Below are 22306 nucleotides of genomic sequence, written 5' to 3' on the forward strand. Positions count from 1 at the left end.
AAAGTAGTCTAGGATTGTTTGCGGGTCTAGCCTGGTTTCAGATGGGTTTGGGGACTGGGTACTTTTCAAATGGTCCCTTGATCACTGTGAATCGGCTTCAGTGTAAATAGAAAACTTTGCCTGGTTAGGACACACGATTTTAGCCCCATTATGCGAAGTTTGTAAAGTCAAAGTGGCACAAGGACATTGCTTTTCTCCACTATAAACAATAGTAAGATATAAACAAAACCAACCCATTTCGTTTTTTAATAATACTGGACTTGTACATATAAAGATCAGCAAAGGTTCAAACAAGAATGTGTAAAATAGCTTAAATGCAACATTAAAATGGCACATGAAATGTATAAAAGAGCTTAAGAAGATTGGATGTGCAAAGCTACAGATCACATGGATTAAGGTGCAAATCACAGAGACCTTAAACATACAATAACAGTCTCAGGCAAAAAGAATTTCATTTATGAAACGCACAAACAAGATCAGAATGGGCTTTAGAGACCCTGTTTAGCATGCTAAATAATTGACAATGTTGATATGAACAAGGAACATTTTGAAAAAAAAAAAAAAAAAAACAGAGATAAAAAACAAGCTCTAGCAAAACATGTAGCTGCCAACAAGTATGCAGCCTGTGGGACAAGATTGAACATGGTATGGAAGTGTTTTATGTGTCCCAAAAAAGCTTTTGTTTTGCTAAAATTGACATGTTTATTTTAAGAAACTGGTGTTGAGTCACAGATATAACAGATTTATAAAAAAAAAAAAAAAAAACAGAACGTCAAAATGCTGTAGAGAGCATTGATTATTGTAGTGCTTCGTAATGGGGGACTGCGGGCACAGGAGTCAGGTACGAGATTTCTTCTCTTTCCTGTCAGACGACACTTCGGCTTTACGCTTGTGAGCCTGTGACAAGATAGACAGATAGATAAATAGATAGGCTTTCAGACATATAGATAGATAGATAGATAGATAGATAGATAGATAGATAGATAGATAGATAGATAGATAGATAGATAGATAGATAGATAGATAGATAGATAGATAGATAGATAGATAGATAGATAGATAGATAGATAGATAGATAGATAGATAGATAGATAGATAGATAGATAAACAATCAGACAGATATAACATTCTAAATCGTGCTGACATTGCTGACATTATAACTTTTAAGACATGGGCAGCCAGATTGATAGACAGGCAGACAGACGGAGATAGATAGACAGATAATTTGCATGTTGTTCTTGTCTTGTAGACAGATTTAACACATTGTAAATCTTGCTGACATTATAGGCATTTAGCATGTGATGGAAGGATACTGGAGCAAAGAGAACACGGGCAGAAAAAAAATGCTCCTCGCTCCAGGCAAAATCTTGCAACTCACACCATGCACGTGCTCTGATAGATCGACAGATACATAAATAGATAGACAGGTTTGAAATCGTCAGTGGGATATACTAAACTTTACTGTGGACAGTAAATCTGAGGGGAATTTTGATCATTTGCATGTTGTTCTTGTTCAGTTGTTCAAGCATAATTCGGAACTAGAGGGAAAGTCTTTGGGGACGTGAAGCACGGAGCACAACAGATGGAGCGAAAAGAAAGAAGACAGGACGTATTACTGATTGTCCTTTGGGTGTTCTTCTCTTTTTCTCAGCTCGCTCTTTCTCCTCTATCTCCATGTTCTCTTTCTCAATGAGAGAAATGAGCGTGTTACAGCGACGCTGCAGCTCCTAGCAAACCAGACAAAACACACGGAAGGAAACTCTTTCATCATCTCAGCACAAGAGTTATACATCACATCTCATGTACTTTTACAATTCCTTTCAGGCATCACACACGCATCTGCACCCACACGCTTTCATAAACATGCACACCAATATGACCTGAAAAACAATCCCTGGATGCAATATGATTAAAAAGAGAGTTGGTTTGCATTTGTGTGTGAGACACGCATTCATAGGCTTTATTGTTTTTGCATGGACACTAGACATCTTAACCCAACTGTAAAAGAAAACATCTTCCATTTTAAAAAAATGCATTAACTGTTTTTCCAATTGAAGACCACTCCAAATGGAGGCTTCGTGAGATTCAGTTCACTGCTTTCCCCAAAGTACATCTCAGTACCGGTAAACCCACATGCACGTACAACTAGGGCTGTGCGATATGACGATATACATATCGGATGGACGAAATAAAAGGTCTATCGTTTCAAATTATGCTCTATCGTTTATTTCGTGGTGCCGCAAAATACATTGTTTACATTAAAACTTTTTCATCATTTGGATGACTGCAATCTCACACGCCACCATGGGGATCGCAGGCAGAAACGTGAATAACAGCATGGTGAGTGAGACAGATCCGGGTGGCTCTGAGCAGGAGAAGGACCAGCCAGGACAAATCGAGGAGCTCGTTCTTAAACTAGGGGCTAACAGTTACCTCTGTAGCATGGACATGGTGCGATTGCCTATTTTATTTAGATAATTAACAGGCTGCGATGTCAAGTTAGCAATGCTAGAATAAGTTGTGTGCGGGTGAGGTGCCGGCGTGATCAGAGGAATTTTTGTCCTTCTGAGGAACTTGTTATGCCTGGCTCACACTACAGGAGTTTTAAAATCCTAACCGATTTTGAAATCTGGTTGAAGCACAAACTTAAGGAGAATCTTTGCAGATTTTTTCCCCCAAATCTTAAACATGCTCACACTACAAGGTTTGAAAATCGCGGTGCACCACACACTACAAAATGTTATTAAGATTATCGTGCCAGAGGAAGCGTCTCACGTGATCACGTGACGCAGCAGATCTGAAGTGTAAAAACATGGAAACATATGGGATATGCATTGCCATGAGACACACACGCATGCACGCACATACACACGCACAGAGACTTTGAACCTACCGGTACTTTGAGTTAAGAGCTTAGATCGGGCCCAAAAAAATCAAGCCCGACCCCTACCCGAGCCCATGCACGTTGTGTCCGAGCCCGGCCCGGCCCGACACAACACAACACAACACATTAACATAACTGTAATTATGAGCCCGAGCCCGATTTAAACCCGACCATTTTTTTAATACGTGGGCCAGGGGCGGTGCGAGATATTTTTTTAACGAGGGGGTGCTAGATAGCATATAAATACTATTGCAAAAATTGTCCACTTAATATTTAATATTCATTCAATCATTTTAATTGTCACAATTAAAGTAGCCTATTCGTTTTATTAAATTGACCAAGCACAACATTCAGCATTCAATCAAATATTAATTAAAGATTTATTATTATTAGTCTAATAATGTTAACATAATATACTATCGTTATTTCGGCATAATATGTGTGCGTGCAACAAGCTAGATGTGCATTTTTAAATCCGGTGATGCGTGCATTGATTTTGAAATCCACGCGCTTTTTAACGCGCTTTTTAGTTTCGGTTTCATTACTGAACATGTAACGTTTGTGCCTGCTGACCACAGCGTAATACTTATTTATTTAGCAATAAATAAATGGAGATAAAAACGCATATCGAGTTGAGTCATTTAAAATTATCTCAAGGGAAATTCCTTCAGCACGACAGCCCTGCTGTCTTTTTGACAGCACTGACGTAATCACAATCTTGCTCATCCCGATAAATATCAAACATGTTTGATATGATCGGGGCGAGCCCGATTTGTGTGAGAGCAGATCGGGAGGGGCAAGATTCGATCTGTGAACGCCTCACATTACCAGATAATCTGCGCCGAACATCGGAACCGATCGAGGTCCTCGACAAGATTTTTTCTCAGATTCTCGGGAGGGGTAAATCGGGCATAAATCGGCCTAAAACTCCTGTAGTGTGAGCCAGGCATTACTCTGTAATTTATGGTCATACGGATAGAAGCAAGACACTTAAACTTAAGATTAAGATCTTTCTTAGTATTTTCAGATATTTCTAAATTAAATGATGTCAAGCACTAAAATATTTTATTGGGAAGAAATAGAGGGGGGAGATTCGATTTTGAAAATAAAAATCAAATATTGTTGTGGACAATAGGGGACCTTGAAAGTCAAAAGGTTGAAATTCGCTGATTTAGATCATTCATTGAGCTTTTTTTCCATGTGGTGATGCTCCTAAAATATGGTTTAATCAGTTTTTGCAATTTACATCTAATGGTTTTTTTAAAAACGTCCATGGAATTCTTCACTAGTCTGCTACAAAAAAGTCTTTGTTCTTTTGGAGGTTTTTCTCATCAAATATTGATATATATATTAATCAATTGTGAATTGCGATTGATTGATTGATAGACAGCCCTACCAATGATTTTTTCCATGGATTTTCCAGTGATGCGTGATTATTGGATGAGTATTTAAAATATATATATTTTTAATAGTAACAAAAATGCTTGCAAAGAGCAATTTCTTATTAAGAATTTTTAACCCCAAAAATTCCCTGATATTTCCAGGTTGCCCATGACTTTAGGAGCCCTGGCTCAAACAAAAAAAAACATTCTCACCATTGCAGTCCTGGACTTGATGAACCAGTCAAATCTGAACTGTGGAGCGTTTCGTACACACTGTCGAAGTTCTTCATAAACATATTCTTTATCAAAGCCCATCTTGTGCAACATGCAAATCAGAAACCTGTCTTCCTCCTGCAGACATGAACACAAAGAAAAGTTTCCATATTTTAAGTTCTTAGTAAACACACTACACACATACACTAACTCTCTCTCACATACACGCACCTCTGTGTAGTTCTTTCCTTTGTTTGTGCCGTACTGGATGCGGAGCTGGTGGAACGGAGCCTTATACCGTGCTATCTACAAGTACACAAAACACACCATCAAACAAGAAATATTTACTAATTATTATTGCATCAAAAATTACATTTCCTCTGAAAGTTTCTTGCTTTCCATGATAAGGCTGTGACTGATATTGCCTTATATTGAGGTTGCAAATCATCAAAAGCAAGAAAAACTAAAGCTACCACACAATCATAATTCTGCAGCCATTTAAGAAAAAAACCTGCTTGTCAACAGCGTAATTGAATTCCATTGTGAGGTTTTGAAAGGTTGACCTTGGCATCCAGGGCTTTTTTGATGCTGATGCGTCTCTGGATGCGAGCTTCTCCTCGCTCTATCTGAGCCATGATCTTCTCAATATCCTGCAGCTCATTGCAACGTTCCCAAAACACCGCTATAATAAGGACAAAAGTGTGAGGTGTGGGACTGTGTAGTTGATACCGGAGTGAAATATATTTGTGTAGTTCAGACAAGTGTGAGGTTAGCTGATTGTGTATTTTATGCATGTGTATGTGTGTGTGCGTAGTTGTGCATAGTGTACAATAGGGATGTGTCACAAAAGTCGATTAGTGAAGTAGCTTAGTTTATCATTGTTTTTCCTTAAATATTTTTTTGATTATTTTATTAAATATAATTTTTTTCATAAATGCTGGTGTTGTTCTAATGCCGTCTGCCCTTCTTTCTTTTATGGACCAAAAAACTAATTTTTAAGAAATGTCCCACTCGCGCTCATCCATATAATGGTAGTGAACAGTGACCAGAATCAAGCTTTTTAAAAAAGAAGTTTTTGTTCATCTTGATTTCTAACAACTTGTGTGCTTTTTCTCAGCGAGACAGAGTGAACTGCGGCGCTAATAGAGTCACACAAACACGCATGTCATGTAGCTGTGCACAGACCAATGGCCAAGGCAGGATTTTCATTAAATAATACCTCAAATTTCACATTGTATACCCTCAGAACACTTAGTAAAAATTATATCGGTTTTAAATACTGAAAATCACGGTATTTAAAAAAATTAAATATCGTTATCGTGTTAATTAGGGGCGTCGCAATATTGTTGATAACAGTAATATTTAAAAATGAATAGTGCACATATGATAATCCAGCACCAGTGTCTGTTTGACATCCCAACATACAGTAGGTAACAGTATGGGCACCTTAATGCTGGTTTCCATGCGTCAAAAACACAAGCAGACACAGCGTGCAGCTGCTGCTACTGCCGCGTAAATGTCGTCGCATATGACAGACATGGCATTCAAGACTCTCTGAAAGTTAGCTCACCAGTCTGGAAGTTTTTTTGATTTTGGCATCATTGCGACAGTACATGGTTTATCTGTGTTCTTCGAGTCATCTCAGGTATTTTCAAAAGGATTTATGATGCATAGCCTTTATCACTGTAGTGTATAGAATAACACAAAATAAAGGATAGCATTCTTCCCCTAAGATTTCTATAGATATTGCGATATGATGGTTGCTCTTCTTCTTGATGCTGGTTGCTCTTCACTGCCATTATATGGACGAGTGCGAGCGAGACATTTTTTTTTAATTCTCCTTCTGTGTTCCATAAAAGAAAGAAGGGCACAAGACATTAGAACAACACCAGGGTGGGTAATTTATGACTTAATTTTCATTTAAGGGTGAACTATGCCTTTAATATAGATTTTATTTATATAACAAGCAAAAAAAATATATTATATTATGTATTTCTTTCTTTCTTCTTTTTTTTATACTTCAACTCAAAATCAGCCTAATTATGCAGGGCTTCCTGAAGACCATTTAGTTCAAGTAACCCATCGACTAGTGAATTCTGAAAAATTTTCTAATATATGCTTTCACATTCCAAGTATGAAATTTTGTATATAATAGGTTTGTGTGTAGTTGCATTGGTGTGTATTGTACCCGAGTACTCCATGACTTCTTCGGGGGTCTTGCCCTCCACCTCTCTTGCGATGTTGTCAATGTCATCACGACCATATTTCTCATTAGCTTTAATAAACTGATTGAAATCACGCTTGTTCCAGTTTGTGAAACCCTGGGGAAAACAAACAAACATATTCTGCTGTAGCATTGCTCTGTACTTAGCACATTTGTGAGAGTGTGAGTGAATGTATGAGTAAGTGATAGAGAAGAGAGGGTGAGTGTTTGTTTACTTGTGTAAGTAGTTTCTCTTTTTCCTCCGTCTCCTCAGGTGAGAGGGGTTCTGCCTCGTCTATCTTTGCTTGTTCCTCCTTCTGGACCTGTGCTGAATTTGGGATATCTGGATTACGTGGAACCTACAGTAAACACAAATACACAATCGCACACCTCTGTATAACGGATACAACTTTTTCAGAAGCAACAGATTTTTCACAAATATTGAAAACAAACATGATGTTCATGAAGTGCTCACCTTGTATCCAATGGTTTTCCTGTAGTAAAGAATCTCCATCTCCAGCAGCTCAAAGAGACGTGGTGGAAAGAATTGAAAGTCCTGGATGTTGGGCTGCTTTGGAGGCCGAGGAGCCTGGATCACATCCACACACATACACACACCCTTTTCATGATCTCTCCGCAGACACTTGTGTGTATACTGTCATTAAAACATTTGTGTGATCCTTAATGTGCACTGTATAATGATAAAACATTGTTATGCTCCTGGCAGATGCATCTTTATCTAGCGGACACTTCACTTTAATCAAAACACTCATTTGATTTTCAATTTAATTGAATGATTTTCATTAAAATAGAGATTTATCGGCTCCCTGCTATTTTGCTTGACGGTTATCACTTTATAAACTATCAACTTTCATCACACTAGGAATCATTATTCTTTAAAGGACATGGCACTATTAAAGCTAGTTTACACTGTCCTTGCAAATGCCAAAAAAACATTTACCAACAGTTGTTGGGACAGTGTGAACCAGAATAAATGTTATTTTAGTACTATTTATATACTATTCTATGTGATATAATATTATTATTATCATGTTTATTGTTATTTTTTCAAATTGAATATATGTGACTATTGATTAAATCAGCTATAGAAATTAAGAAGCTGCATAAAAGGTGCATTCCCTTCTTCTTTAGCAGCCACTTTTATCCTTATTGATGTTTTTTTTATGACTTACAGTGCACTATTCTAACAAACTGTCCCTCAGGAGCAATCTAGTGTTAAGTGTCTCTCTCAAGGGCACGGCAGCGACAGGACAGAGGAAAGAAGAACGTCTAGTTCATGAGGTCATTTCCTGAGTCAGCGTCTGAACCTGCAACCTTTGTTTTTCAACTCTTTATCTATTACGTCCTTCCAATACATGATGATGCGGCACCCGTTCAGCTGAGTTCCTACATTTACTTTAACTTCAGTGCAACTGTCAGTGATGAAAACAGAGATCTGAGAGCATTATTTATTGTGTAGTAGTGTTGTGTAGACTGTACCTACATGCAGTCATGAGTAGCACTGACAAAAAAATCATTTCAGAGTGTCTAAACCGTGTGTGTGTGTGTGTTACCTTCGGGGCTCTTGGTTCGCTGACTCGCAATGCTTCTCTGAAGTAAGCATCTACAGCATAATTGGCCTTCCTTTCTCTCTTAGGAGGCTCGATCCATTCGATCAAACTAAGCTGCACAACACAGAGAGAATTGTTTAAAACTTAAACACACACAAACACACTTTCAGCTACACACCTTCACATAAACTCTCAGTTTGTGACATACACAGGAGCAAAGCTTACAAACCTGCCAGATTCTCACTGATAGACTCTCGCTTTACTGTAATGCACTTCAGTGCTGCATCATAAATGAGTATGAATTGATTTCCACCTGGTTAACTTCCACACAGACACTAACTTTCTGTTTCTCTCTGTAATCCTCTCCCTCAAACTTGTAAAGGCTGGTCTCAGTGGCACTCGTGTCCATGGTGAAGTTCCTCAGCGAACTCTCGCCGAGATTCTGCATGCGCTCGTTCATCTCAGCCGTCTGAGAGGACACACAAAGTTAAACAAGGTTAAATGGTATCAGCCAAAGTGTAAAATTTAAAAAAAATCTCATAATATTAAGGAAATTTGATGTGTTTAATTTGTCTGAGTTTGAAAACAAATGCTTTTGGAACTTGGACCTAAAGTTATTATGGAGTCTTCCAGTAAATTTAAGCAACTTTATAGTATTAAGTGTAGTCCAAGGTGTCCATGTCCACTCACCTTCTTGGCGCCTCTTTCCAGAATGGTGTCGATGTCTTCATCTGTTAGTTCACTGTCTTTAGAGGCAAACACATGTGTTGCTCCATGTCGGATCATTTGTAGCATTTCATCCTTCCCCAGTTTATTCTGCTGGTCGATCAGCCGTCCTGTAAGAGCACACATAGAAGAAAATAAGTCATAAGACTGACACAAATGCTACTAAACCTTATTTCTCACAAATATACAGTAAAAATAGTAATATTGTGAAATACTTTTTACAATTTAAAATAACTTCTTTTTAACTTAAATTTATTTTAAAATATATATTCATTTGATGACAAAGCTGAATTTTCAGCAGCCATTACTCCTTCAGTGTCACATGATCTTTCATAAATTATTCTAATATGCTGATTTGGTGATCAAGAAACATTTCTCATTATTATCATGTTTAAAACAGCTGTTCTGCTTAAACTGTCATATTTTTCAGGATTCTTTGGTGAATAGAAAGTAAAAAAAAATGGCACTTATTTGAAATAGAAATGTTTTATAACATTTGAAATGTCTTTACTGTCACTTTTGATCAAGTAAACGCATCTTTGCTGAATAAAAGTATTAATTTCTTACTGACCCCAACCTTTTTAATGGTGGTGTAAATAAACAGATTTTCTGTCTAACGAATCCTCTGAAAATATAAATAATAAACTGTATGAATTGTTAGGTGTCCATGTTCCAAAAAAAATTGAATCACTGAAAGGCTGTTCTGGCAGAGTGGAAATTAATTTAGCAGTCATTTAAACAAAAACAAACTTTGTTATATATAAATGTGTTATTATAAGTGATTAGCATTACTTAAAGGGATAGTTCACCCAAAAATGAAAATTCTGTCATCATTTACTCACCCTCAAGTTGTTCCAAACCTGTAAGAATTTATTTCTTCTGTTGAACACAAAACAAGATATGACATTTGAAGAATGTCGGAAACCAAACAGTTGATGTCACTCCATTGACATCCATAGTATTTTTTTCCATACTATGGAAGTCAATGGGGCCCATCAACTGTTTGGTTTCCGACATTCTTCAAAATATCTTCTTTTGTGCTCAACAGAAGAAAGAAATTCATACAGGTTTGCCACAACTTGAGGGTGAGTAAATGATGACAGAATTTTCATTTTTGGGTGAACTATCCTTTTAAAATAAACAAAACTCTAAAGATGGTTTGCAAATTGTAGATACTACTGTTTTCCCACAGGAGCAGTTTTTGAGCTTGTATTGGATATGTGTTTGGTGTGTGATACTGAAACCTCATGCCGTTTGCTAGTGGCCAATATGTCACAATGATTTTTGACAGAGACAATAGAAACTGTTTTACCCTTAGTTTATTCATACCCTGCTGAATGACTATGGAGTCCAGGCGTAGTTTCATCTCCGCTCTCTCCACAATTCTCTCCTCCACAGTGTTGTCTGTGATCAACCTGAACACTTTAACTGGTTTCTTCTGTCCAATACGGTGAGCACGGTCCTAAATAATATAGTACACGACACAACCAAAACCATTAAAACTTAAAAACAAGCAGTCATAAAGAAAACTGGCATCTCCCTGAGGCTCACAATCATAAAGTTTAGTGAGCTCAGTTTTGTAGTTTTGTGTGTGTGTTTCTCACCATGGCCTGCAGGTCCACTTGTGGGTTCCAGTCTGAGTCGTAGAGAATCACCACGTCAGCTGTAGCCAAATTAATCCCCAGCCCACCTGCCCGTGTGCTCAGCATGAAGATAAATTTACTGCTGTTCGGGGCGTTAAAAGCATCTATGGCTTGCTAATGCACAACAACAAGAGAGAAGGACAGAACAGGAAAAGCACAGCAAGGACAGCAATTTAGAGAGTGACCGAAATAATTTAAACCACTTATATAATTTTAATTATTAATGTCTATTTCACATTAGTAGTCGATCAGGGTGGTCAGTGGCCGATATACATATACATAATGCAATTTATATATACAAATGACACATCGACAAAATAAATGAAATCAAACTGATTTGTATTCTGCCCAATATTTACTTAAAAGTTCACTTTAAAACAGACAGACTGGTTGTTCGATTTTAAACTGATACAAGGAGACACTTCCACCTTTCTAATGTCTAATATCTGCAGGAATATTCTTAGCTTATGAGTGTGTCTTACATTCCCATGTAACCGCAGAGTTTCACCCCAGAACTAATCAGTTCGGTTTCCATGACTACCAGGTTGGTTAATCAGTGTCTTTATATAAACTCTGCTGAGATTCCACATGAAGTATCTGTACGTGCCTCATAATTTTATAAAGCCTGTTGATTTCCTTTCTTCCTCTTGGTGAATCATTCCTTTCTACCTCTTGGTATTTAGGGATGGGAATCATAATTCCACAACTACAGCTCTGGTTACTCCTACAAATTCTACTTTGTAAATGGTTTCACAAATAATTATTTTATAATTATATTGGGGTTTTTTTAGAAATATTTTGGAAGAAGAAGATTTTTTTTTAAATATCAGTTTTGGATTTATAGTTTATTTCGGCATGAGGATATAGGCAAAAACAAACTCTAGACCCTATATTGTTTTTATGGAACCTACAATATTAATAAATAGACTATACAATAATAATTATTATTAAACTAATGATTATTTAAATATCTATTATTTAATTAAATTGTAAAGGTTAAACAAAACATAAATAAATATACTACAGTAATAATATTATTTTACTTTAAAATAAAATAAAAACATTTGAGAACTATAATAAGTGTTATAATTAAAGCTTCCTTTGAAGACCTATTTCGGATCCAAAACGGCGATTTTGCCTAAAGTTGACAAGTTTGCATCCATACAATTTTTTAATTTTTTTTTTACTACAAAGAACCAGTCAGTAAAGACTCAAAAGAGTCATGATTTGTACATATATCAGTTGAACTACACAGGTTATGCTGTATGATTTTGATTCAGTAAAAAAATAACTGGCTCATAAGAGTCATTTGTTTGAGAATCGACAACACTGGTCGCACTTTATGTTTTTGATTAACTAAAAAGAACCTGTTGTGTGACGTGCATGTGTGTAACTATGTATGTATTTTAGTGCATGTGTGTGGTAATGTGTGAGAGTGTACCTCTCTGGCCTCATGAGGTGTATTTCCATCCAATCTGCAGTACTCGAACTCCCTCCACATGCAATAATCTTCTAGAATATCCAACACGCGTGTCATCTGGCTGAATATTAACACTCTGGATCCTGCAAACACATATGTCCAAGAAAACATGCACAAAAACATGAAAAAAATCATGAATTCCAAATAAAAGCATAAAAATCTGCCTGAAAATTTAAAGCTAATAAACACACACACTCTTCACCTTGCTCTTGCACTTTAGGCAGAAGTTTATCCAGCGCAACCATCTTGCCACTGTTGATGACAAGGTGTGTGTCCGTAGTGTATGGGGGACCAGGCTCCGCTCCGTCAAACAGGTACGGATGGTTGCAGCATTTCCGCAACTGCATAAGAATATTCAAAAGCCGCATCTTATCCATCTTTCCGGCTGAGTTCAGGATGTCAATATCCTTCATCAGGATACGTGTGTACCTGGTTAAATCAAGAAAACAAACACTTGTGTCAGTCTGTAATTTTTATTATTCCAACATCACAACTGCTCATCATTTTTCAAGGTTTTCATATCTAGAGCTTGTTTAGTAGTTTATATTGCCAAGTTGTAATAGCAATGGACCAGTATGGCCGTCTAGATGCCCAACAGCTGACGAAATTGGTTAGTGAGGTTGACTAGTGAGGCTATCAAGATATTTTTCTTTCTTTAAATATCTTTTTTATCAATTTTACATTAACAGAATGGTACTTTTTTTAATACAAGGACATTACAACAACAGTTATTTATACACTTTAAAAAAAAATCTTTTTCTAAAGAAAGACTGCTGAAGTTCTTCAGACAACCCACTGATGAGTGTTAGGAATCAATAAAAATCTGGGTGATGAGCAACAGTGTTTATTTATATTTACATTTCACCAGTACCCAGTACAAATGACACTATAAATAATCACCCAAAGTGTTTACCAAACCATATGGCAAGTTTTACAGCGCCCACGTGAAAATGAAAAGAGACGTTAGATGTTTGGGGAGAGTCTAGTTCTGTAATTCGTGTATTTAGGATTGGGTGACTAGAATGTAAGACTGCAGCAGCTTCCGTTGTCTTTATCACATGGTAAAAACAGTGTAAAACAACAAAGCCTCAACATAGCACGTGGTAGAACTAAAAGGGTTTTTTACCACACAAGTTCTGGTGATATTAATGTCTCAATATTTTACTATTGGAAAAAAATTAACAGTCCATCAAAGTGATAAATACCTTGTAGCGCAACCTCTTAATACTTACATAGTTTCATCAGAAGTGGTTAGAATCTATTCCTACTGACCTCTGAATTTTGCTTCAGTGATATGAAGGTATCACAATGCATCTTGGGTAAATTTACACTTGACTTTTAATGTAGTCAGGTGCTATATGACTGTGATCCAATGATAAATTTGACTCATCCCTTCAATACCTGTTTTTATTTTTCAAGGAAGTTGTGTGGGAGCTTACCATTCTCTCTGCATTTTACTGAGCCCAAGGTAAATCTTCACCTCTTTCTTGGGAGGAAGACTCTTCTCTACTTCTGCTTTAATGCGACGCAGCAGGAATGGACGCAGAACCTGAAAACAACCATTCAATGGCTTGAGTGTCTCATCAACAAAAAGAACTTCAATGCTGGAAATACAAAAAATATACTCAAAAGAGAGAGAGTTAGACTCACTGCATGAAGTCTTTCAACCAGCTTCTGGTCACCCAGACAGTTATTTGTGTCGAACCATGAATCAAAATCCTAAAATTATAAAAACATGCAGACATGTTGTCGTAGTAGAAACATTCAAGTGATTTCTGCTATTTTTTATACTAAGCTAATGATGTTTTTATCCTATATCCCTAAACCTAACCTAACCTAACCATTGGTGGTGGTTGAGGAGATTCCCCCTTCCATGTAAAGCGCTTTGAGTACCCAGAAAAGCACTATATAAATGTAAAGAATTCATTATTAATTAACCTATCCCTAAACATTTCTGCTTGTTTAGGTTTCATGTTTATCCTGTTGGCTGCTTCCCTAAATGTAGGTGACTTCAGGTTTTGTTATCCCTTTGGGAAATGCCTGCCATGTAACAGTACAACACAGTAACTATATGTTGTCAAAATTGAGTTATGATCGAAATTGTACCTCTTAGGCCTTGTCCACACAGAGACGCGTTTAGCTGTATACAGTACGAAAAAATTTTGTATCGTATCGGCGTTTCGTCCAGACAGATCCGCCGTTTTGGGAGCCTGAAACCGCTATTTTTTTAAACTGGGTCCCAGAGTGGATAAATCTGGAAACTACACCCTTGCGGTTTCATATGTACAGCCAAAGCCAGCCAATCCGTATATTTTGTGAAACAATTATGTCATCACCGCACGTGTCGACCCTACTCAGACACCGCTACGTCACGTAACAGCAACAACAACTGCGGACTACATGATTCTGTTCGTGCTGCAGAAGCTACTGAGCCTCTTTTATTTCTATATTTATTATTTACTTGAATGTATTTTATTTTATTTCTTTATTTTACTTCTTTATTTATTTATATTTTCTTTCTTACACTATGATGCTTGTCTGTTGTCTGATTAAGACATTTCATATTTTGTACCAGGCCATTTATAGTTGTTTATATTGTTCAATAAAGTTATTGGTAAAAAAAAAAAAATAGAAGTAGAAGACGCTACTGAGCCTATTATTGTATACAGAGCAAGGTTTAAGTCTTCTTCTCCGTTTTTAGTGTATCTCTGTGGCAGAATTACAGCGCCACATGGCATGTATACTACATCGTTTTGAGTCGGTTTATGTGGTTTTTCTGCATATATATGTATATTTTTTTTTTTTTTGTGCAAATTGTCCATTAATATTGCAGACGTCCTGTGGTAAAATTACATTACTCCATCTACCCTAGTAAAGTTAATCCTGTCCGAATAGGGCTTAAGGTGTAGACTTCTCTAAACAAACAACACATCTGCACACACGCTTCCAACACAACTCTGACAGACATAGCAACATAGAGAGTGGGAGGAGATAAAACAAGATGTGATATTCAAAAAAGTATGACTCACACTGGCAGAGTTGAACACATCAGGCAGCAGAAAGTTCAAAAGAGACCAGAGCTCATGTAGATTATTCTGCAGTGGGGTACCAGTCAACAACAGACGATTGGTCGTCTTAAATTCGCGCACAATCTCTGACAACTGAGAGCGTGAGTTAAAAGAGAAGGAGACAGCGAGAAAGAGAAAAAGAGGAAAGATTCTCTGAAGTCTTTTCCTCTGTATCAGATCGTTAAATCAACTCAGAAGTTTTATGAGACACATTTCTCTGCTTTTTAGTTACTCTTGCATTAATTGGGTCTCATCAGTTGTTCATCTGTGTTCAAATACCTTTGATTTCTCGTTTTTGATGCGATGGGCCTCGTCGATAACCAGATAGCGCCAGTTAAACTTCTTAAAGACAGATTTCTCCCGAATCACCATCTCGTACGATGTCACGCACACGTCCCATTCACCAGGCATCATCACATCACGTATGAATGCTGCCTAAAACACGCACACACATACTAATTAAAGGGTTAGTTCACCCATAAATGACATTTCTGTCATTAATTACTCAAAGTGGTAATAATGTTGCAGTCTATAGGGAGGTTAGACAGCTCTCTTAATTTGTGTTCCGAAGATGAACGAAGGTCTTACGGGTTTGGAACAACATGAGGGTGAGTAATTATTGACAGAAATTTCATTTTTGGGTGAACTATCCCTTTAAGACTTTGAAGGACCTGCAGTAGGATGAAACTGGGTAGAATGGGGAATAGAAGGAAGGAAAGTAAGAGAAAAACTAAAGGACACACACATGTCTCATTCACCAGGCACCAAGTCACGTATGAAGTCTGCCTAAAACACACACACATACTAATTAAGACTGATTCATTATTACACAAGCATTTTGAAGGCCCTCCTGGTAAGATTAAAGTGGGTAGAAAGGGAACAGAAGGAAGGAAAGTGAGAGAAAAACAGAAGGACGTGAGCAGCCTTACTCTTTCATCTTTGTTCCCAATGAGACAGACGGCCTTCAGGGTGGGCACCCAGAGCTTGAATTCATTCATCCAGTTATGTAGGGTAGATTTGGGCACTAGGACCATGTGGGGGCCGGGAATGTTCCTGTAGTGCTTCAGGTAGCCTAGCAACGCGATTGTCTGCAGGGTCTTACCTAGACCCTGAACCAATCAGAACACACAAATCCAATGAGTCACAGTCCATGACATCAACAAGACAGACCCAGAAAAATCAGTTTCACTGAAGCCTGAAAAGCTGATAAGATGCCGGAGTCGTGTCTTCATTGTCAGTGTGGTTCCACAATGATGTATATTCAGACTATTTCTGGAAATGTAGGCATTCAAATACTAAATCATCTAGTTGCTTTTAAGTAGACCTGCCACTATGAACATGCCTCTACTGTTGCTGTGTTGACCTTTATTGTAAAATATTAGAAATTGATACATTGGGGTTTTTACCATCTCATCAGCCAGGATGCCATTAATGCCGTTCTCATACAGAGAAATCATCCAGTTCAGGCCTCTGATCTGATAGTCTCTCAAAGTTCCATTCTTAACGTCTGTCAATGAATGAAAAAATTAATAATCAATGGTCATTAAATTTGATCACAGGTGAATTGAGCTACAGTATAATAAATCATCTCAATAAACTGGAAGTACTGGAAGAGAAATGTTACACATATTACATTACTGGTGTCTGTTTTTCTTGACAGCATGTTATCACAGTTTGTGTTCATTTGTTGTCACCTAGTGTGTAATTAAAGATGCCATGTGTAATTTCAAAATTGCAAAAATAATTGTTTCAAAACATACAAAAGTGCAAAGAAGCTATAAAGTTATAGCAAACAGGCCAAAAACAAAGACAGAAAAATAATGAGGATGCATGGCCTTGGTGGGCTTTTTTTTTAGCTTGAAAACAATCATTATTTTTGCAACTCCATTAGGGCTGTTAGTAGTGTAGAAATTTTGCACTTCAACTTTAAAGCAGTGGTTCTCAACCTTTTTGCCTTCAAACTTTGGCAAAATGGCATTGTTTACAACAATATTTGAAAACTCAAGACTTTTTCAAATATTTTTTACTCACAATTTCACAAGAGCTTGGCATAACTAGAAAAATGTATATTTATAATAAAAATGAACATACAGTTATAAGATTTTATTAATTCACATGACGTTTTCTAAGAAACTGTCCTAGTGAATCTAGTTTTTGAGGTCATGAATTTAAATAAGATAATATATTGTATTTAAATTCATGACCTAAACAACTGGATTCACCAGGACAGTTTCTTAGAATAGTGTTTCCCTACCTTCATTTGTTTTAATTTTGTCCTAATTTAATTGCATGTCCCCTAGTGGACCCTGGGCCCCCAGGTTGAGAACCACTGCTTTAGAGGAATTTACTCACCCTCAAGTGTTTCCAAATCTGTATGCTGTTATATTTTCTGTGGAATACAAACTAATGATTTTTTTAAAACAATCTTTATAGTGTAACACAAAGACATGAGCTGTCAAGATCCCAAAAAAAAAAAAAAAAAAAAAAGCACAATGACTACACAATAAATGTAGTCCATGTGACTTTTCTGAATTCATATGATAGTTATGCGTGAGGAACAGGCAGAAATTAAGTCATTAATCACAGTTTTGTTGGAACGCTATCAAAACGTGCACCAATGCTCTATATGAAGATTCTTCAAAATCCTCCTCTTGTTTTCCACAGAAAAAAAATAACAGCATGGGTTTGGAATGACATGAGGGTATATCAACTTTTGTTTTAAATAACCAATTTATTAATGTACTAATATTAATTATTATTTTTAATTATTAGACTCGCTAATAAACAGAAACAGACTTGACTGTTCATAAAAACATTGATTCATACATGAGGGTGACTCCTCAAAACGAACAAGAACATTAGCTGCCTTCCTGCTCTCAGATAAGAGTTCCTCATCCTCCTCCTGCTCTGTTCGACGATGGCGGTTACTGAAACACACAACCACGGGCCAGAAATAAATCAAACCAAATCACCATGACGACACGTGTCTGACCAGCAGCTTTTGGTCGCTAACTTCATGCATCTGAATGTGTGAGCATGCATGTTTTTGTATATGTGTGTGTGTGGTGGGGTGTGTGTGTGTGTGTGTGTGCGTGTGTGTGTCTGGCTTACTCTCCGACTGATAGCAGGTTCTGTTTCTCATCCTGTTTAATTCGGGGTCTCCCCATCTTCACCTTCAGAGGTGAGGTGGGGGATTTCTGACTGGCAGGCTGAATGAAATGAGCAAACAGTTCAGTCTGCTTCAGCAGGAACTCAAATCTGTTTGCACGGTCCGTTTTCTGTATTTAAGTGAGAAACATAGATTAGATTTGTGAGTAAATTTAGATCTGCAAATTCCTACTTCAAACTAAGGCAGCACAATATATCGAAATTATCGAAATATCGCAAATGTATATATCGCGATATGCATATCGCAACGGCTTGCAATAACTAGGGTCATGAACAAAAGACAAAGAGAAAATCACTCACTGCTCTTGGCTAAATAACCTTTGTTGCTTAAATAAGAATCAGTATTTAATTCACACAGTGAAAACTAAGCAGTGTTTTATTTTTACATAGCTTTATTTAACAACAGAAACTAAATAATCCTAATGTAAGCCTACCTGAAACCCTAAACCCTGTGATTTACACTGATGTAAAAATAACAGTTCTTATGCTACAGTAAAACACTGCTGTTCACTTTCAGAAGTTGTAGTTTTCTTGCCACAAAAAGAGTGTGATACACGTATTATGTAGGTTATATAATTTTAAATATATTTTAAAGATAATTTAAGTTTATTTTATACACTTTAAGCATTATCGTATCGCATATCGAATATCGCATTATTTAATAAGTTATCGCACATCGCATTTTTCTTCAATATCGTGCAGCCCTACTTCAAACTCAGTGAAATCTATTTCAACTTCACAAAGTTTGGAATAATAAAAATAAAAACTACCTGGGAAAAACAACATTTTTTTTTCTACATTTAATGTACCTAACATTTTAAAATCGACTGGTTGATTTTACATTATTTTTATTACATCAATTAAGAAACATGAATTTCTAAGCTGTGTCCGAAACTTGAAAAATTATGAATTCTCAAGCAGTATTTGAAGGTACAAAGGGGTCAAGCATTTTTTTATGCAGTTTTTATAAAAAAATAAAATAAAAATGTAGTCTAAATCCTTAATCTGGTTGGTCTTACCTCCACCTTAGTCTTAAGGGTTGGTACTGCAAACCTCATTCTCACCTGTAGTTACCACTAACTCAATTCAGCTCAATTTATTTAAAAATCTGCAGGCTGGCAGTACACTATATAATTTTTTTGTGCATTAAAAGTGTAATGAACACTCAACTCTTTTTTCCTCATATTCAGGGTCAGCCAGGCTCTCCTTCACAGCTGCTTTAGGAGGAGGGTCCAGGAGAAATGGTGGGTCCTCCTAGAAACATACATCAAAGACACACATCTCATATAAAAGCATCCAGACAAATATATATGTGACCCTGGATCACAAAACCAGTCACAAGTAGCATGGGTATATTTGTGGCAGTAGCCAAAAATACATCGTATGGGTCAAAATTATCGATTTTTCTTTTATGCCAAAAATCATTAGGATATTAAGTAAAGATCATGTTCCATGAAGATATTTTGTACATTTCCTACCGTTAAGATATTAAACATTTATTTTTGTGAGTGAATGCAATAAAATCACAAACATAAATGGACAACTTTAAAGGCGATTTTTTTTTTGCACCCTCAGATTCCAGATTTTCAAATTGTTGTATCTCGGCCAAATATTGTCCTATCCTAACAAACCATACATCAATGGGACGTTTATTTATTCAGCTTTCAGATGATGTATTGATGATGATGATGAAATTTAAAACATTGACCCATGTGACTGGTTTTGTGATCCAGGTTCACATGTGAAATTACTTGTCCTTGTTCTGGATACAGTCTAGATTTCAGGCGCTATGCATCTTACAGTAGAAAAAAAAAAATCTATATGGATAAAAGAGTCCGAAAAAAATAGTCACAAAGTGAGATTTGGCGGGAAAATGAACAACTCAAGTTGTTAAGCACTTCAAACTAACTCACAAGCATAATGTTTAAAAGTGACTTGCCCTGCCAACTGCTGTTTAATGCATTTGACTTTTTACGGTATATCCTAATCTGTAAAAGTTAGTAATTCATGCAAATATTTCCACTTTGTGCAAAGGCTCATCTTTGTCTCTGTTACAAAAAGTGTCAGTCCGTCTTTTTTATTCAGTTAACTTACTATGACTCAGATATATATGACATCTATGCTTTCATCTAAAATGCGGCCGAATAAGGCACAGCTTTATTATTATTATTATTATTATTGTGTGGCCAACACATTCTCCAATTTTATTTTAAAACTAATAACTGCAGTAGTTATGGGTAGAAGATTTTTTTTTTATGAATGTGCCACAAATCCTATTAGACACTTTTATGTAAACACAGCAACTTGAACAATAATGAGAAGTGTGACAAAAGCCATGTAACGTTTAAATCTCTTATTAAACGACTCTTCTTGACAACTAAAAGTTGGACCCCATCCTTGAACTGCTTATCGCAACAAAATATCAATACACAAGCTTATCTGACCTCAAATAAAACCAACATGACGTTCGAGTCATTTTCGCTGACGGTATGAGTGAGTATGTAAGTGTTTATTGACGCGGGCAGCGTCTGCAGGTAGTTGTTGATGGGAAGCAGACAGATTTGCATGCTTTCCGTCTGCGGCTGCACGAAGAGTGGCGCAACTCTGCTCCGCCCGCAGACGGAACGCATGCAAATCTGTCAAAAGCCCCATAAAAAACATGCTCTTGAGCACAGAGTAATACACATCTAAAGCTCTGCAGATGTGAACTGAACTCCGCCTTCCCGCCATGTTCCGTTCCCCCCAAACGCAGATGAACTGTAAACTTCTGCATCCTGTTTTTCATGTCCGTCTGCAAACATATATTATGTACTTCTCTCTTTCTCTTTACCTCTTCCGCCTCCGCGTGCGCCTCCCGAGAAGTAGACGGTAGCTCTTCGTCCGACATGTTGGTCAATGGGCGAAGCTTCTCATGAGTTATTGGTGACCAGACTGTAAGTTATAAAGCATAATTTTGGAATATGCGTCATGACAGGACCGTACAGTCACGGCGCGCGCACACGCCCCTTTCAGAGCTTCATACTAAATATCGCGAGATTAGAGTGATCCCTTGCCACTTTCAGAGCTGTACATTAGATCTCGCGATATTATCAAAGGCTCAAAAATGGGTAACTGTCAAACACTAACCAGCTGCACGAAATTCTTGAATATTGTACACCTCACCAACAAAGCAGGTAGAAAGATCAAATATGTCATTTGTTTTTTAAATAATGTCTCAGTTTAAACTAAATGCCTGATATTATAAGGTGACCAGATCTTTGAAATGGAAACGAGACGTTTTTTAGTTCAGTGGTCAAAATCTAATTGAAATCTTACTTGTTATTATCTATGATTTAAAAAAAAATAAAAATAAATAAAAAAACACGGACATTTGTGACCCTGGATCACAAAACCAGTCATAAGTTGCACGGGTATATTTGTGGCAATATCCAACAATACATTGTATGGGTCAAAATTATTGATTTTTCTTTTATGCCATAAATCATTAGGATATTAAGTAAGGATCATGTTCCATCAAGATATTTTGTACATTTCCTACTGTAAATATATAAAACATTTCTTTTTGTGAGTGAATGCAGCAAAATCGTGAACATAAATGGACAAATTTAAAAGTGATTTTCTCAATGTTTTATTTTTTTTGCACCCTCAGATTTCAAATATTCAAATAGTTGTATCTCGACCAAATATTGTCCTATCCTAACAAACCATACGTCCATGGAAAGCTTATTTATTCAGCTTTCAGATTATGTATAAATCTCAATTTCCAAAAATTGACCCATGTGACTGGTTTTGTGGTCCAGGGTCACATTTTTGTATTGTTGTAGGTTCCATATACTGTTATTAAAATTAATAATTATTATGATGTCTGCAGGTCAATCCCTAACTGGTTTTAATACAATTGCCAAAAAATTACACTAAGAAAAATAGAATTGCAGAAATAATACAAAATAAAAATGACAACATATGAT

The 22306-nt window shown here is 36.7% G+C and overlaps 1 protein-coding gene across 3 annotated transcripts; it reads right to left on the reverse strand.

Annotated features, from left to right (window-relative positions):
* Window positions 1-214: 214 nt before the first annotated feature.
* On the reverse strand, window positions 215-21363 carry smarca1 (SNF2 related chromatin remodeling ATPase 1). 3 transcript variants are annotated; one of them, XM_081366977.1, is made up of 25 exons: window positions 21169-21363; window positions 19509-19592; window positions 18282-18448; window positions 17997-18097; window positions 16577-16677; window positions 16100-16279; window positions 15450-15605; window positions 15132-15263; window positions 13753-13821; window positions 13542-13651; window positions 12305-12531; window positions 12064-12185; window positions 10584-10736; window positions 10309-10441; window positions 8944-9089; window positions 8594-8722; window positions 8257-8367; window positions 7158-7271; window positions 6919-7041; window positions 6668-6800; window positions 5043-5161; window positions 4711-4785; window positions 4480-4617; window positions 1617-1727; window positions 215-897 (listed from the first exon to the last, which is right to left on the reverse strand). In XM_081366977.1, exons 1-25 carry the CDS (start codon window positions 21223-21225, stop codon window positions 838-840), a joined length of 3051 nt encoding a protein of 1016 aa, XP_081223103.1. In that variant the 5' UTR covers window positions 21226-21363; the 3' UTR covers window positions 215-837. The 3 variants fall into 3 exon arrangements, with proteins under 3 accessions (XP_081223103.1, XP_081223104.1, XP_081223102.1); XM_081366978.1 differs by lacking the exon at window positions 1617-1727 and having other exon boundaries at window positions 222-897; window positions 21169-21350; XM_081366976.1 differs by lacking the exon at window positions 215-897 and having other exon boundaries at window positions 1406-1727; window positions 21169-21350.
* Between the last annotated feature and the right edge of the window lie 943 nt (window positions 21364-22306).

This window comes from Scardinius erythrophthalmus (assembly GCF_964197995.2).
Source record: "Scardinius erythrophthalmus genome assembly, chromosome: 5".
Lineage (NCBI taxonomy): Eukaryota > Metazoa > Chordata > Actinopteri > Cypriniformes > Leuciscidae > Scardinius > Scardinius erythrophthalmus.

Coding starts and splice junctions, on each gene's coding strand:
- smarca1 (XM_081366976.1), bottom strand. CDS start 21,225: ATGTCGGACGAAGAGCTACCGTCTACTTCTCGGGAGGCGCACGCGGAG. Junction 19,593..21,168: donor CGCACGCGGAGGCGGAAGAG/GTAAAGAGAAAG, acceptor GTATGTTTCTAG/GAGGACCCACCATTTCTCCT. Junction 13,652..13,752: donor TGGTTGAAAGACTTCATGCA/GTGAGTCTAACT, acceptor GGTTGTTTTCAG/GTTCTGCGTCCATTCCTGCT.